This window comes from Pan paniscus, chromosome 18 (assembly GCF_029289425.2).
Source record: "Pan paniscus chromosome 18, NHGRI_mPanPan1-v2.0_pri, whole genome shotgun sequence".
Lineage (NCBI taxonomy): Eukaryota > Metazoa > Chordata > Mammalia > Primates > Hominidae > Pan > Pan paniscus.
The window spans coordinates 78,920,898-78,934,695 of record NC_073267.2 but is presented as its reverse complement, the minus strand read 5'-3'; the positions used below and the strand labels follow the sequence as shown (position 1 = coordinate 78,934,695).

Below are 13,798 nucleotides of genomic sequence, written 5' to 3'. Positions count from 1 at the left end.
TACAGAGTGAAACTTTCTCAAAAAAACTAAAATAAAGGCAAGTGATTTGGTTCCTGGTTAAGGCAAGCAGGCTGGAATGGAAAAGCAGCCATGGGCCGGGCACAGTGGCTCACGCCTGTAATCCCAGCACTTTGGGAGACCGAGGCGAGCGGATCACGAGGTCAGGAGATGGAGACCGTCCTGGCTAACACGGTGAAACCCCGTCTCTACTAAAAATACAAAAAATTAGCTGGGCATGGTAGTGGGCGCCTGTAGTCCCAGCCACTCAGGAGGCTGAGGCAGGAGAATGGCATGAACCCAGAGGCGGAGCTTGCAGTGAGCCGAGATCGTGCCACTGCACTCCAGCCTGGACGACAGAACGAGATTCCATCTCAAGAAAAAAAAAGAAAAAAAAGAAAAGCAGTTATGATCACCAAAGATCAGTCAGACCTAGAGGCCTCTTCTCTCATCCCGGAACGTGTACCTTGTAGAACTTTTGGCTTTCCAGGATACTATACATATTAAGGTCCTGATATTAATGCACAGGTCCAGCATGGGATTCACATCCTCAAGGACTTGGCCACCTGCACTTCTGAGTTGTCTTTGAGTGGCCCCAAACTGGATCTTTGCAGGTTCCAGACTAGTGGGGCTGGTAGGACAATCTTTGAAGCTAGACCAGTTACTGGGCCTCTCAGGAAGAGGCACCCACAACCACCATCCTGAACTAAGGTCTGAGCTGGAGGTTCTCCATTTGGTCAAGTGCCAGTTGGTGAATTCCAAGAGTATCAGAGATATCTGAAAGTGACTCAGACCCTCTATGGGACTATGGGTGGTCCTTTTGCTTATTTTTCTAATTGTTCTACAACAAAATGTGTTATTTTTGTGATTACAAAGAGTATATGTCTAGAGGCTGGGTTGCCAGGTGCATTCTATTTATTGGTATCACACTGGTCTTTGCTTTATAATTACAGTATTTGTTAAAATACAAATTTGTTTAAAGACTTTCCTCTGTGTATGCTCTCTTCCACAATTTTCAAAGTGTTTAATAAGGTGCACATATTTGGTTTTCTTTTTTTTCTTCTCTTTTTTTTGAGACGGAGTTTCGCTCTTGTTGCCCAGGCTAGAGTGCAATGGCACGATCTCGGCTCACCGCAACCTCCGCTCCCGGGTTCAAGCGAGTCTCCTGCCTCAGCATCCCGAGTAGCTAGGATTACAGGCATGCGCCACCACGTCCGGCTAATTTTGTATTTTTAGTAGAGATGGGGTTTCTCCATGTTGGTCAGGCTGGTCTCGAACTCCCGACCTCAGTTGATCCACCCGCCTCAGCCTCCCAAAGTGCTGGGATTACAGGCGTTGAGCCACCGATCCCGGCCTGTTTTTCAGTCTCTAATACACTGTTCCGCGTCCCTAGCATAGTAGCTGTTTTCTGTAAATTCGGAGCGAAGTTGACTGCAAACCCCGCCGGGTTCACCGGCCTGGGCGGCGTGGACTTCAAGCCCCAGGAGGCATTGCGGCCGGCACATCGGGAACTACGGCGTCTGAGAAGGGGGCCGGGCCCTCCGGTCCTTTCCCTCCCAGAAGCCCGCGGGCGCCTCGGAACGCTGTTTCTATCATGGCCGCGGGAGCCGGGACGGCGGGCCCCGCTTCCGGCCCGGGCGTCGTGCGTGACCCAGCGGCGTCACAGCCGAGGAAGCGGCCCGGCCGGGAGGGCGGGGAGGGCGCGCGGCGATCGGACACGATGGCGGGAGGAGGCGGGAGTAGCGACGGCAGCGGGCGGGCAGCTGGCAGGCGGGCGTCCCGCAGTAGCGGGCGGGCCCGGCGGGGGCGCCACGAGCCGGGGCTGGGGGGCCCGGCGGAGCGCGGCGCGGGGGAGGCACGGCTGGAAGAGGCAGTCAATCGCTGGGTGCTCAAGTTCTACTTCCACGAGGCGCTGCGGGCCTTTCGGGGTAGCCGGTACGGGGACTTCAGACAGATCCGGGACATCATGCAGGGTGAGGGCCGGGCCGGGGGAAGGGGGTTGGAGCGCTGGGGAAGGGGGTCCGGGGGACCGGGAGTCGGGACTGGGGGTCGCCCAGCCAACGATGTCTTCTCTCCCAGCTTTGCTTGTCAGGCCCTTGGGGAAGGAGCATACCGTGTCCCGATTGCTGCGGGTTATGCAGTGTCTGTCGCGCATTGAAGAAGGGGAAAATTTAGGTATGGCTATTTTTGTGTTCTTCTCTGGGCTTACTTGCGTAGGGTTTTGTTTTAAAACTTATATCTAGAACTGAAGGATTCCAGGTTAAAGTGCGATAGTTTCCATGAGAGTGGTCTTTTTCATTCTACGGTGGGTCTGTTTTCTGGCTCGACTGGCTCTAGTTTTCTCCGGTTAAGGTTGTCTTGGCTGCTTTTCTGTGTTTTTTAAAAATCTTCTCCCACCTGTTAATTGCTCACCCCAACTTTGCTCCTATCTGAAGTGAGTTATGTTCATATGGACATCTTTTTTCCCCCATGGTAGAGAGTTTTTCAGAGTGGAAGTACTCTGACATTTTTCCCCTCTGAATTTAACTTGAAAGCTATTTAGCTGTTGTCAGTTTCTTGCCACTCGTATCTGAGGAGGATGGGTATATTCTGAATTTGAGAGGCAAATGCATGTATTTAAAAATAATTTTTTTGCCTGTCTTGACAGGTGTTAAAAAATGGTCACGTTAAATTCATTGATTTGAATTTGGACCCTTATCGTGTATGTCAACCTGTAGCAAATATGTCAAAAAATTAAATGCAAATCTTACCATATTTGCATGCTCCATTTCCATAAATATATATATATAATTTTTGGACATAACTTTTTTACCCTTAGAAAAGAGCTTAAAATGAAAACTGTGCTTTGTCCTAGACTGTTCCTTTGATATGGAGGCTGAGCTCACACCACTGGAATCAGCTATCAATGTGCTGGAGATGATTAAAACGGAATTTACACTGACAGAAGCAGTGGTCGAATCCAGTAGAAAACTGGTCAAGGAAGCTGTAAGGCTCTATTTTTATATCTTTTTTCTTTGACCAAAAATCAAGGGTCTTTGAGGATACAGCACTTACTCTTTACTGTGTGGGGCAGAGGAAAACAGCAATGGGGAGAGATTGAGCAAGCAAGAAAGCGCACACACAGACGTTATCTCTTCAGGTGTCTCCTTTCCCACCCAGGCTTGGGAAGTAACGGCAGTTGCTCAGTTTTTGTGATTTGGGTGGTCTTCCTTGTGGCTTTGGCATTGAAGCTCTGACATTTTGGAGGTTACTGCACCATTCGGGAGCACTCTACAAGGGCCTTAAGTAACTCTGGCCTAGGGTTTGGTCACGCTTGTTTATAATAAACCAAGGAGATAAACTGGGGCCTTGGAAAATGTGGTACTGACTTTGAGTTCTTTCTGTCTGCAGAAAGAGGGGCATAGAGGATATCCCTTTTGAACAGATAGATTAGAATCAGAGGTGCTGGGATAATGAGCCAGCTAGCAAAATAGTAATGGTAGAAGAATGATAGAAATCCGGCACAGGCAGTGTTCTTGAATTCAAGAAGAAAGCTAATGGAGTGTCTAGGAATTTGGGATTGTCACTGTGTTGTGGCTCAGGTAGCTTCAAACAGTAGAAATTATTTTAATTTAAAACATAGAAGTGGCTGTGGGAACCAGTTAGAAAAAGATTTTTCTTCCCCCAAAACCAAGGCTGGGGGGTGTGGAAGCAGATGCAGAGGTGAAGATGGAAAACATCAGCTAAGCATTGCCCTGGTGGTAGAAAATAGGGAAATGGTTAAGAAAAGAGCACCCCTAAAAGGATGGGATCCCAAAGATGGGGGTGGGGTAGAAAGAAAAACCTTGCTTCGCAAGGAAAACCTGTCTCTCGGCTGTGTACATTGTACTTGGGTACCCTATTAAAAAACAACTAGTGTGCATGAGGTGCACATATTTTATTTATTTAATTAAGGACCTTGGGCAGATACTACTTTTGGTCTTGTAAAAAAATGCTTAAATATTAGTCATTTCCAAGGAAGAATAATTTCAAGAGTACATTTTTAGTATAGGAAAATCAGGTTTAGGTTGAGGGGAGGCATATGCCAGAAAAGACATTATCAAGGGAGGAGAAATTCATGCCTACTTTCAGAACTGTTAAGGATCTTTTGAATGGGTACCAGTTTAGAATAATTCATTTAACTTCTATTAAGTACACATTGAGTATCCCTTATCCAAAATACTTGGGAACAGAAGCATTTTGGATTTCAGATTTTGGAATATTTGCATTAAATTTAGTTTGAGCATCCCAAATCCAAAAATCTGAAATCCCAAATGCCCTCAAATCTGAAACTTTTTGAGTGCCAACATGGCACTCAAAGGAAATGCTCATTGGAGCATTTCAGATTTTGGATTTTCAGATTTAGGATGCTCAACCTGTAGCAACTCCTTTAGAACACAAGGCTATAGATTTGCCATCTGGCCCCTCTTCTGGAAGAGTCTTTGTGGGCTTTCATCTTTCAGCTGCGTATTTATTATTATTATTTAGGCTCGTAGAGCTCCTTATTTGGGTGGTTCATTAGGAAAAATCTATTAGAAAAATCTAAGCTCTCAAAGTAGCCATTTTCTTACGTTGACTCTGTTCTGCTTTTCCAGTCTCCACCAGGTACTAGATCTTATGCTTATTGTTACTGCAGTGTAACAAGTTACTCCAAGAATAAGCAGCTCAAAACAGTTAATATTATCTTTCAATTTCCGAGGATCAGGAGTCTATTAGTGATTCTGGCTCAGGGTTTCTCATGAGGTTACAGTCAAGCTGTCAGCTAGGTTTGCAGTCATTTCAAGACTCAACTGCTTCCCTACTCACATAGTTGTTAACAAGACTCACTTTCCTACTGGCTGTTGGCTGGACACTTCAGCTCCTGGCCTCTTCACAGATAAGGCTGCTTGCAACATGGCAGCTTTGTTTTCCTACAGCAAATCATGCAAGAGAGCAAGAACCCAAGGCAGTTCTTGTATAGTCTAATCTTGGAAGTGACACATTATCACTTCCGCCATATGCTCTTGGCCATACAGACTAGACTCACTCTGGTAGAGTGTGAATGGGACTCCGCAAGAGGTGAGGTGCATTGGGGGCTGCCTTTGAGGTTGGCAACCACAATTACCTTGATCTCCTAGTTGTTAAATGATATTATTTCATCCATCTCTTCAATTTACTTTGTAAAAGTTTCTCATTTACAGTCACGGAATCTGTTAATGATCGGGAAAATTCTATAGACGCCTAGGTTCAGTGAGCCTTGTTCATGCATTTAAGCTTTGTAAAGTGCCAAAACAATTTATTTAAAAGTATATTGAATCTTTCGGAAAGTTTATCAAGTAAGTTATTTGTTAAGTTAGAACCCTCAGTGCATGGTCTAGGGATCTCTGGAGGTCCCCAGGACCCTTTCAGAGAAGCCATGAGGTCAAAGCTGTTTTCATAAGCAAAACCAAAACATTATTTGACTTTTTCAATGCATTGGCATTTGCATTGATGGTACAAAAGCAAGGATGAGTAAAATGGGTGATTCCTTAGCGTGATCAAGATGGTAGTAATTGTACTAGTAGTCATTGTATTCTTCACTGCCACAATTTTTTTTAAAACTACCAATTTTAATTAAGAATCTTAGTCACAGTTGTTTAAAAGCCCAGAACTCCCATTAAAAAAAAATTTAAAAAAGAATGTCTTTGGTAAAGCAGCAAAAACTGGATGAATTTTATTAACTCTAGAGCCTTGAGTAAACATCTTTTCAGGATTTTGTGTGTTGAAACAGAAAGTATGGGCCAGGTGCAGTAGTTCATACCTGTAATCCTAGCACTTTGGGAGGCTGACGTGAGTGGATCGCTTGAGCCTAGGAGTTCCAGACCAGCCTGGGTAACATAGTGAAACCCTGTCTCTACAAAAATACAAAAAATTAGCTGGGTGTGGTGGTGTGCACCTGTGGTGTCAGCTACTTGGGAGGCTGAGGCAGAAGGATCACCTGAGCCTGGGAGGTGGAGGTTGCAGTAAGCTGATATCATACCTCTGTACTCGAGCCTGGACGACAGAGTGAAGACCCTGTCAAAAAAAAAAAAAAAGAGGAAGTATGACTAAAATGTTTCTGCTGCATACCAAAACATGATGGTTACCAGGAAAAGCACTTGTGTTATTATTAGAGTTGCATGCTGAACTAGCTGCTTTTTTATGGAATACTATTTTACCTGAAAGAACAACTGACAAATTACAGTTGTTCACACTTGGGTATTTGGCAGTCATTTTCTTGAGAATGAGTAAAGCAAACCTGTCACATAAAACAAGTGACAGTATTTGTTGCCAGTGATAAAGTTTAAGCTTTCTAGTGAAAAACAGAATTTTGGAAAACTTGTATTCATGTGCTTGATAGCTTCCCAATACTTAGTCTTTTCTGAAGATTGGTAATATTAACAACTGACATTTAAAAAATATTTTTTAGGCTGGGCGCGGTGGCTCACGCCTGTAATCCCAGCACTTTGGGAGGCCAAGGCAGGTAGATCACCTGAGGTCAGGAGTTTGAGACCAGCCTGGCCAACATAGTGAAACCTCGTCTCTACTAAAAATACAAAAAAAATTAGCCAGGCGTGGTGGTGGGCACCTGTAATCCCAGCTACTCGGGAGACTGAGGCAGGAGAATTGCTTGAACCCGGGAGGAGGAGGTTGCCGTGAGCCGAGATCACACCACTGCACTCCAGCCTGGGAAACAGTGAGACTCCATCTCAGAAAAAAAAAAAAAAAAAAAAATTAATGAATGTGCCAACATTTGAAGATCTTCATAACTCAGTGAACCAGTATTTTCCAGATGACCAATGCATGATGTTATGAAGTCATCCATGGATGAAAGATCTATTTAAACTACAAGATAGACTGATGGATTTTTTTTTTTTTTTTTTTTTTTAGACGTAGTCTCTCTCTGTCGCCCAGGCTGGAGTATAGTGGCGTGATCTCGGCTCACTGCAAGCTCCGCCTCCTGGGTTCAAGCAGTTCTACGCCTCAGCTTCCCAAGTAGCTGTTATTACAGGCGCCCACCACCACCCCTGGCTAATTTTTGTATTATTATTGAAATGGGTTTCACCATCTTGGCCAGGCTGGTCTTGCACTCCTGACCTCATGATCTACCTGCCTTGGCCTCCCAAAGTGCTGGGATTACAGGAGTGAGCCACTGCGCCCAGCTGACTGATGGATTTTAATGTGACAGATTAAGAAAAGTTTACTTACTGCAGTTTCATGTAGAATCAAACAAGAATAGCCACAGTTTTCTGAAAAAGCTATTAAAATACTCCTCCATTTTCAGCTTCGTATGTGTATAAAGCCAGATTTTTAAAAATGCCTTAACCAAGGGTAGGGCATGGTGGCTCACACCTGTAATCTCAGCACTTTGGGAGGCTGACGGGTGGATCACTTGAGGTCAGAAGTTTGAGACTAGGCTGGCCAATATGGTGAAACCCTGTCTCTACCAAAAATACAAAAATTAGCCGGGTGTGTGGCACGAGCCTGTAATCCCAGCTACTTGGGAGGCTGAGGCATGAGAATCGCTTGAACCCAAGAGGCGAGGAGGCTGTAGTGAGCTGAGATCACATCACTGCACTCCAGCTTGGGTGACAGAGCAAAACTCTGTCTCAAAAAAAACCCCACTCTACCAAAATAACACATCACAACAGATTAAATACAGAAGCAGTTATGAGAATCCAGCTATCTTCTATATTAAACCAGATATTAAAGAGATTTTCAAAATGAAAAACAAATGTCACCCTTCTCATTAAACTTTTATCTTAGTAAATGCCGTAATTTTTCATAAAGATGTTATTTATGTTACCTTGTAATGAGTTTATTGTTATTTTCTAATGAATTAATAAATATTTAAAATTTTCTGATTTATGTTTCTAATACAGTGAATATCAACAAATATAACCTACATAAACAGAAAGCTCTTTGAGGGTCTGCATTAACGTTTTAAGTAGAATATAAAAGAATCCTGAGACCAAAAATTTGAGACCTGCTTCTGCAAGCTGTTAATTATATCAAGACTATATTTGTTTTCTCCTCATAACTAAAGGAGAGATTGATCTGTTAGGTTTCTTTAGAGAACAAGGGGTAGCAACACGTATAGCATGTCCTTGAAGCATTTATATGTTGCTTTTTACTATGCGGCATTGTCCCCTGCAGCTTTGGCAACAGCAGCTTGATGTTCTTTGAGGGCCTTACCCCATTTGGGGTGCTTGTATATCAGATACACTCTGTTAGAACTTTACATTTGAAACAAAAATATTTGTTGAGGCTTTTTAAACATTGCTACTTCCCAGAACAGCCTTGCTTCTTTTTGCATCTGCTTCTTTATTCTTCAGTTCTGTGAGTTTGGTCTTCTTTTCTTCCTTTGTTAATAAATGTGCTTTCTGGCATTTCTTCCCAACATAAACCTACCTTACCTATTTTGAAAATCTGTGCTTGGAATTTCCCTTTTATTTAACTTATTCAGAGACCATTGATACTGCTTATACCCTAGAAACCTTAACAAATACGTAAGAGAAGAAACTATACTTACTTCTGGGAACTGCCAAGTGAAAAAGCAGTGATTCATCTTTTTAATTTTTCCCCCCCACAGGAAATTAATACATAGTTTTAAAAGATAAGCTCATAGCACAACCTTTGAAGCAGACTTCTTCATTTCAATTTGAAAGCATTCATATTTCCTTTCTTGCTTCACACATTAAATATAGAAGGATATGTGTTCCAATTCTGGAGAACATAGAGTAAACATACTCTCTTCTGTCTCTCCCTCTTAATGTAATTATAAGTCTTGGACAGAATGCATGGAGTAGCTATCTGAGGATTCTATCTGGAAATAGGCATATAGGGAAGGAGACCAGAATTTGAAGTTCCACCAAACCATTGATGAATAGTTTACCATTTTTTCCTTCTCTGGTGTCACCCAGCCCAGACTCAAAGGCAGCCTGAAACCTGGAAGTGCACTCCAGGTGTGAACAGAAAGAGCACCAAGAGAAGCTTTCTCTTTCTGGTCTGAGGAGCAAGGAAGGATCTCTCAAGGGTCAGAGATGGTGAAAGAAATCCCAGTTTTTTCTCTTTTTTCGCTTCTTTCTTGCCCTGGCCCCCAGGCAATACTATCCTGGTGGCAGCAGCTGCCTAGCAGTGACAGTGGCAACGGGGCAGACATCTAAAACTGAAGGAGGAGAACTCTTTTTCTCACCAAAGGAGCTGTGATCCCCAGAACATGGAACAAATCCCATAGCCTTCCACTGTCTGTCCTGCTGCTTGGCCCTGGGTGCAGATGCAGTTAGTGTGTGACAGAGTGGGGAAACCAAAGTCCAGGAATGCAAGGCTGCTTCAGTATTTGAAAATCAATGAGTGTAGTCCACCATATTAAGAGAAAAACCATATGATCATATAAATTGATGCTGAAATTCACAGAATTCAACATTAGTTCATGATAAAAACACTCAGCAAACTAGGAATGAAGGGAACTTCCTCAACCTGATAAAAGGTGTCTACAAAAAGCCCACAGCTAACATTCTTAATGGTAAAAATTGGAATGCTCACCACTTGTATTCAACATCATACCGGAAGACCTAACCAGTGCAATAAGGCAAGGGGGAAAAAGCGTACAGAATGGAGAGGAAATAATAAAATTACTTCTTTTTGCAGATGGCAGGACTATGTAGAAATCTCATGAAGTATACAAAAAAAAAATCCTGTAAGTTTAGCAAGATCAACACAAAAATCAGTCATACATCACATGAAAACAGCATTTTAAAGTAAAAAAAGAAAAGTCATATTTCCATACACTAGCAGTGAACAATTCAAAATGAAATTACCAAAACAATGCCATTTACAATGGCTTCAAAACAGAAAGAAATACGTGTAAGTCTAGCAAAATGTGAAGGAACTGTATATGGAAAATTGTAAAATGCTGATGAAAGAGATTAAGGCCAGGCAGCACTTTGGGAGGCTGAGGCAGGCGGATCATGAGGTCAAGAGATCGAGACCATCCTGGCCAACACGGTGAAACCCCATCTCTACTAAAAATACAAAAATTAGCTGGGCATGGTGGCATGCGCCTGTAGTCCCAGCTACTTGGGAGGTTGAGGCAGGAGAATCTCTTGAACCTGCGAGGTGGAGGTTGCAGTGAGCTGAGATTGCAGCAGTGCACTCCAGTCTGGTGACAGAGCAAGACTCCATCTCAAAAAAGAAAAAAAATTAAGACTGAATGTTCATGTTCATGGATTGGAAGACATAAATTAAGTTGCCACTTACCTCCCGTTGATCTATAGAGTTAATACAATTCCAGTCACAATCTCAACAGGATTTTTTCTTTTTTTTTTTTTTTGAGATGGAGTCTTGCTCTGTTGCCCAGGCTGGAGTGCAGTGGCACAATCTCAGCTCACTGCAACCTCCATCTCCTAGGTTTAAGTGATTCTCATGCCTCAGCCTCCTGAGGAGCTGAAATTACAGGTGTGTGCCACCGCACCTGGCTAATTTTTGTGTGTTTTTAGTAGAGATAGGGTTTCACCATGTTGGCCAGACTGGTCTCAAACTCCCAACCTCAGGCAATCCGCCTGCCTCGGCCTCCCAAAGTGCTGGGATTACAGGCGTGAGCCATCGCACCCGGCCTAGCGGGATTTTCTTTCTTTTCTTTGTCTTTTTCTCAGTTTTTTTTTTTTGTTTTTTTTTTTAATGAGACAAGGTCTCGCTCTGTCACCCGGGCTGGAATGCAGTGGCATAATCATGGCTCACTGCAGCCTTGACCTCCTGGGCTCAGGTGCTCTTCCCACTTTACCCTCTTGAATAGCTGGAACCACAAGCATGTGCCACCTTGCCTGGCTAATTTTTTTTTTTTTTTTTTTTGGTAAAGATGGGGTCTCCCTATGTTCCCATATTGCACAGTCTGGTCTTGAACTCCTGGGCTCAAGTGACGCTCCCACCTCAACGTTCCAAAGTGCTGGGATTGCAGATTTGAGCCACCCTATCTGGCCTCAGCAGGATTTTCTATAGATACAGACTGGCTAATTCTAAAACATATGGAAAAGCAAAGGAATTTAAATAACCAAGAAGTGTTATATTGAAAGAAAAATTCGGATTCATACTACCCAATTTTAAGAATTATGAGAAAGTTACAGTAATTACGACTATAGAGATTAGTAGAACAGAAGAGAGCATCTAAAAACAGACCCACACAAATATGACTAATTGATTTTTGACAAAGATGTGAAGGCTATTCAATGGGAAAAGGATGGTCTTTTCAACAAATGGTATTGAAACAATTGAATGTCCATATGCAGAAATGAACTTTGACCATAAGCTCACATCTTGTACAAAAATTAACTCAAAATTATAAATGTAAAATGTGAAACCATGAAACTTAGAGGAAACATGAAGGAATCTTTATGTCCTGGAGTTAGGCAAAAAAATCTTAGATAAGAATTTAGAAACATCCATAAGAAGAAAAATTGATGAATAGGACTTAATCAAAATTTTAAACTTTTGCTCTGAGAAAAACACTGTTAAGAGAATGGAAAAGCAATCGACAGGTTGGGAGAAAATATTTACAAATCACACCTGACAAAGAACTGGTATCTAGAGTATATAAAGAGCTCTCAAAAGAAAGAAGTCTATACAACCCTAGTTTTAAATGGGCAAAAAGCTCACCCAAAATAATGTAGATGGTAAAAAAAAATTACATGAAAAGATGTTCAACATCATTTACTCATTAAGGAAATACAAATTAAAACCACAGTAGATTCAAATACCAATTAGAAGAGACCAAACTTTAAAAAATACTGATAGTGGGGCATGGTGTCACATGCCTATAATCCTGCTACTTGGGCACCTGAAGTAGGAGGATTGCTTGAGGCCAAGAGTTTGAGTTCAGCCTGGGTGATACAGACCCTATCTCAAGAAAAATTAATTTAAAAAAACCCCTAACTATAAAAAGTGTTAGTTACATATTTCAAAACATCACGTTGTACATAAGTATGTGCAATTTTCATTTGTTTTTTAAATAGAGATGGGATCTCACTGTTGCCCACGCTGGACTTGAACTCCTGGGATCAAGTGATCCTCCTACCTTGGCCTTCTGAAGTGCTGAGATTACAGGCGTGAGCCACCACACCTAGCCTATTTTTTAAAAAGCACTAGTGAGGATGTGGAGCAACTGGAACTCTCATATATTGCTGATGGGAATGCGGGATGATACAGCTACTCCAGAAAGTAGTTTGGCCATTTCTTATAAACACATTTTCCATGAGACCATGCAATCCTATTCTTGGGTATTTACCTTAGAGAAATGAGAAGTTTTACTTTAGAGTAAATGAGACTGTTTTAGCATCTCTATTTATAATAACCATAAATTGCAGACATCTCAAATGTCCTTCAGTGGATGAATGTATAAACTATAGTACATGCATGGAATGGAATACTGCCCAACAACAAAAAAAAGTGAACTATTGATAGTGTACCAACATGGATGGACCTTAAAGGCCTTATACAGAGTGAAAGGAGCCAAGCTCAAGGCTACATCCTTAAAAAAAAAAGTGCTACACACTTATGGCTTTTTTGTTCTTGTTTTTTGAGACGGAGTCTCACTGTGTTGCCCAGGCTGGAGTGCAGTGGTGCAATCTCGGCTCACTGCAACCTCTGCCTGTCAGGTTCAAGCAATTCTCCTGCCTTAGCCTCCCAAGCACCTGAGACTACAGGTGCGCACCACCATGCCCGTCTAATTTTTGTATTTTAAGTAGAGACAGGGTTTCACATGCTGACCAGGCTGGTCTTGAACTCCTGACCTCATGATCTGCCCACCTCAGCCTCCCAAAGTGCTGGGATTACAGGCGCGAGCCACTGCGCCTGGCCCTTTTTTTTTTTTTTTTTTTTTTTTTTTTTTTTTTTTTTAAAGAGAGAGAAGGTCTCGCTTTACTGCCCAGGCTGGAGTGCAGTGGCATGATCATAGCTCACTGCTGCCCTCAAATTCCTAGGCTCAGGTGATCCTCCTACCTCTGCCTCCCGAGTAGCTAGGACCACAGGCACACGCCACCATGCCTGGCTACTTTTTTGTAGAGATGGGTTTTCACTGTGTTGCCCAGGCTGGTTTCAAATTCCTGGCCTCAAGTGATCCTCCTGTCTCAGTTTCCCAAAGCACTGGGATTACAGTTATGAGCCACCGGGATCAGTGGTTGCCAGGGTTAGGTGTGACTACACAGGACAGCCAAGGCAAGGTTTTGGATCCTCATTGTAGTGGATGATATAGGAGTCTACATGTGTTAAAATTCCAAACCAGATGTCCTAAACAAGTTAATTTTGTTGTATGCAAGTTAAATAGAATTTTAAAACATAGTAAGACCTGTATGATTAAAAAAGTAAAAACTTTGTATTCAAGAAAGTAAGTATAGTATATGTTTTTCTGCTGAAAGTGATGTATAAATGGATATGGTCATCTGAGTAAAATGAAGACTTACTTTGTACCTTCCCTGCGCAGCAAGAACTGTGCCTGCATATTCAAGGGCATTTGACATCAGTTGCCTTCTGCCCTGTATGGCTGTGCTTAGCACGTTGAGGATAGAAGCAACAGATTAGTACTTAATGAATTTCCTTGCTATTCTTCCCCTTAGTCTGTGTCTCTGTACATTCTTCCCTGTGAAGATCAAAAATATCTATGAACCAATTTTCCTTTTATTGTTTGTTTTGAGACGGGGTATCGCTCTTTTGCCCAAGCTGGAGTGCAGTGGTACAGTCACTGCTCACTGCAGCCCCGATCTCCCAGACCCAAGTGATCCTCCTACCTCAACCT

At 42.5% G+C, this 13,798-nt stretch overlaps 1 protein-coding gene across 4 annotated transcripts in view; it reads left to right on the top strand.

Annotated features, from left to right (window-relative positions):
- Positions 1-1,554: 1,554 nt before the first annotated feature.
- TERF2 (telomeric repeat binding factor 2) overlaps positions 1,555-13,798 on the top strand; it is a 33,103-nt gene continuing 20,859 nt past the window's right edge. For 2 of the 4 annotated variants that reach the window (XM_034940567.3, XM_055100399.2), the window contains exons 1-3: positions 1,570-1,970; positions 2,077-2,172; positions 2,852-2,982. In XM_034940567.3, coding sequence (XP_034796458.1) covers positions 1,592-1,970; positions 2,077-2,172; positions 2,852-2,982 — 606 coding nt within the window. In that variant the 5' untranslated portion in view covers positions 1,570-1,591. Of the gene's footprint in view, positions 1,971-2,076; positions 2,173-2,851; positions 2,983-13,798 lie in introns of all 4 variants that reach the window. The other 2 variants (XM_014341797.5, XM_055100400.2) reach the window with 2 other exon arrangements.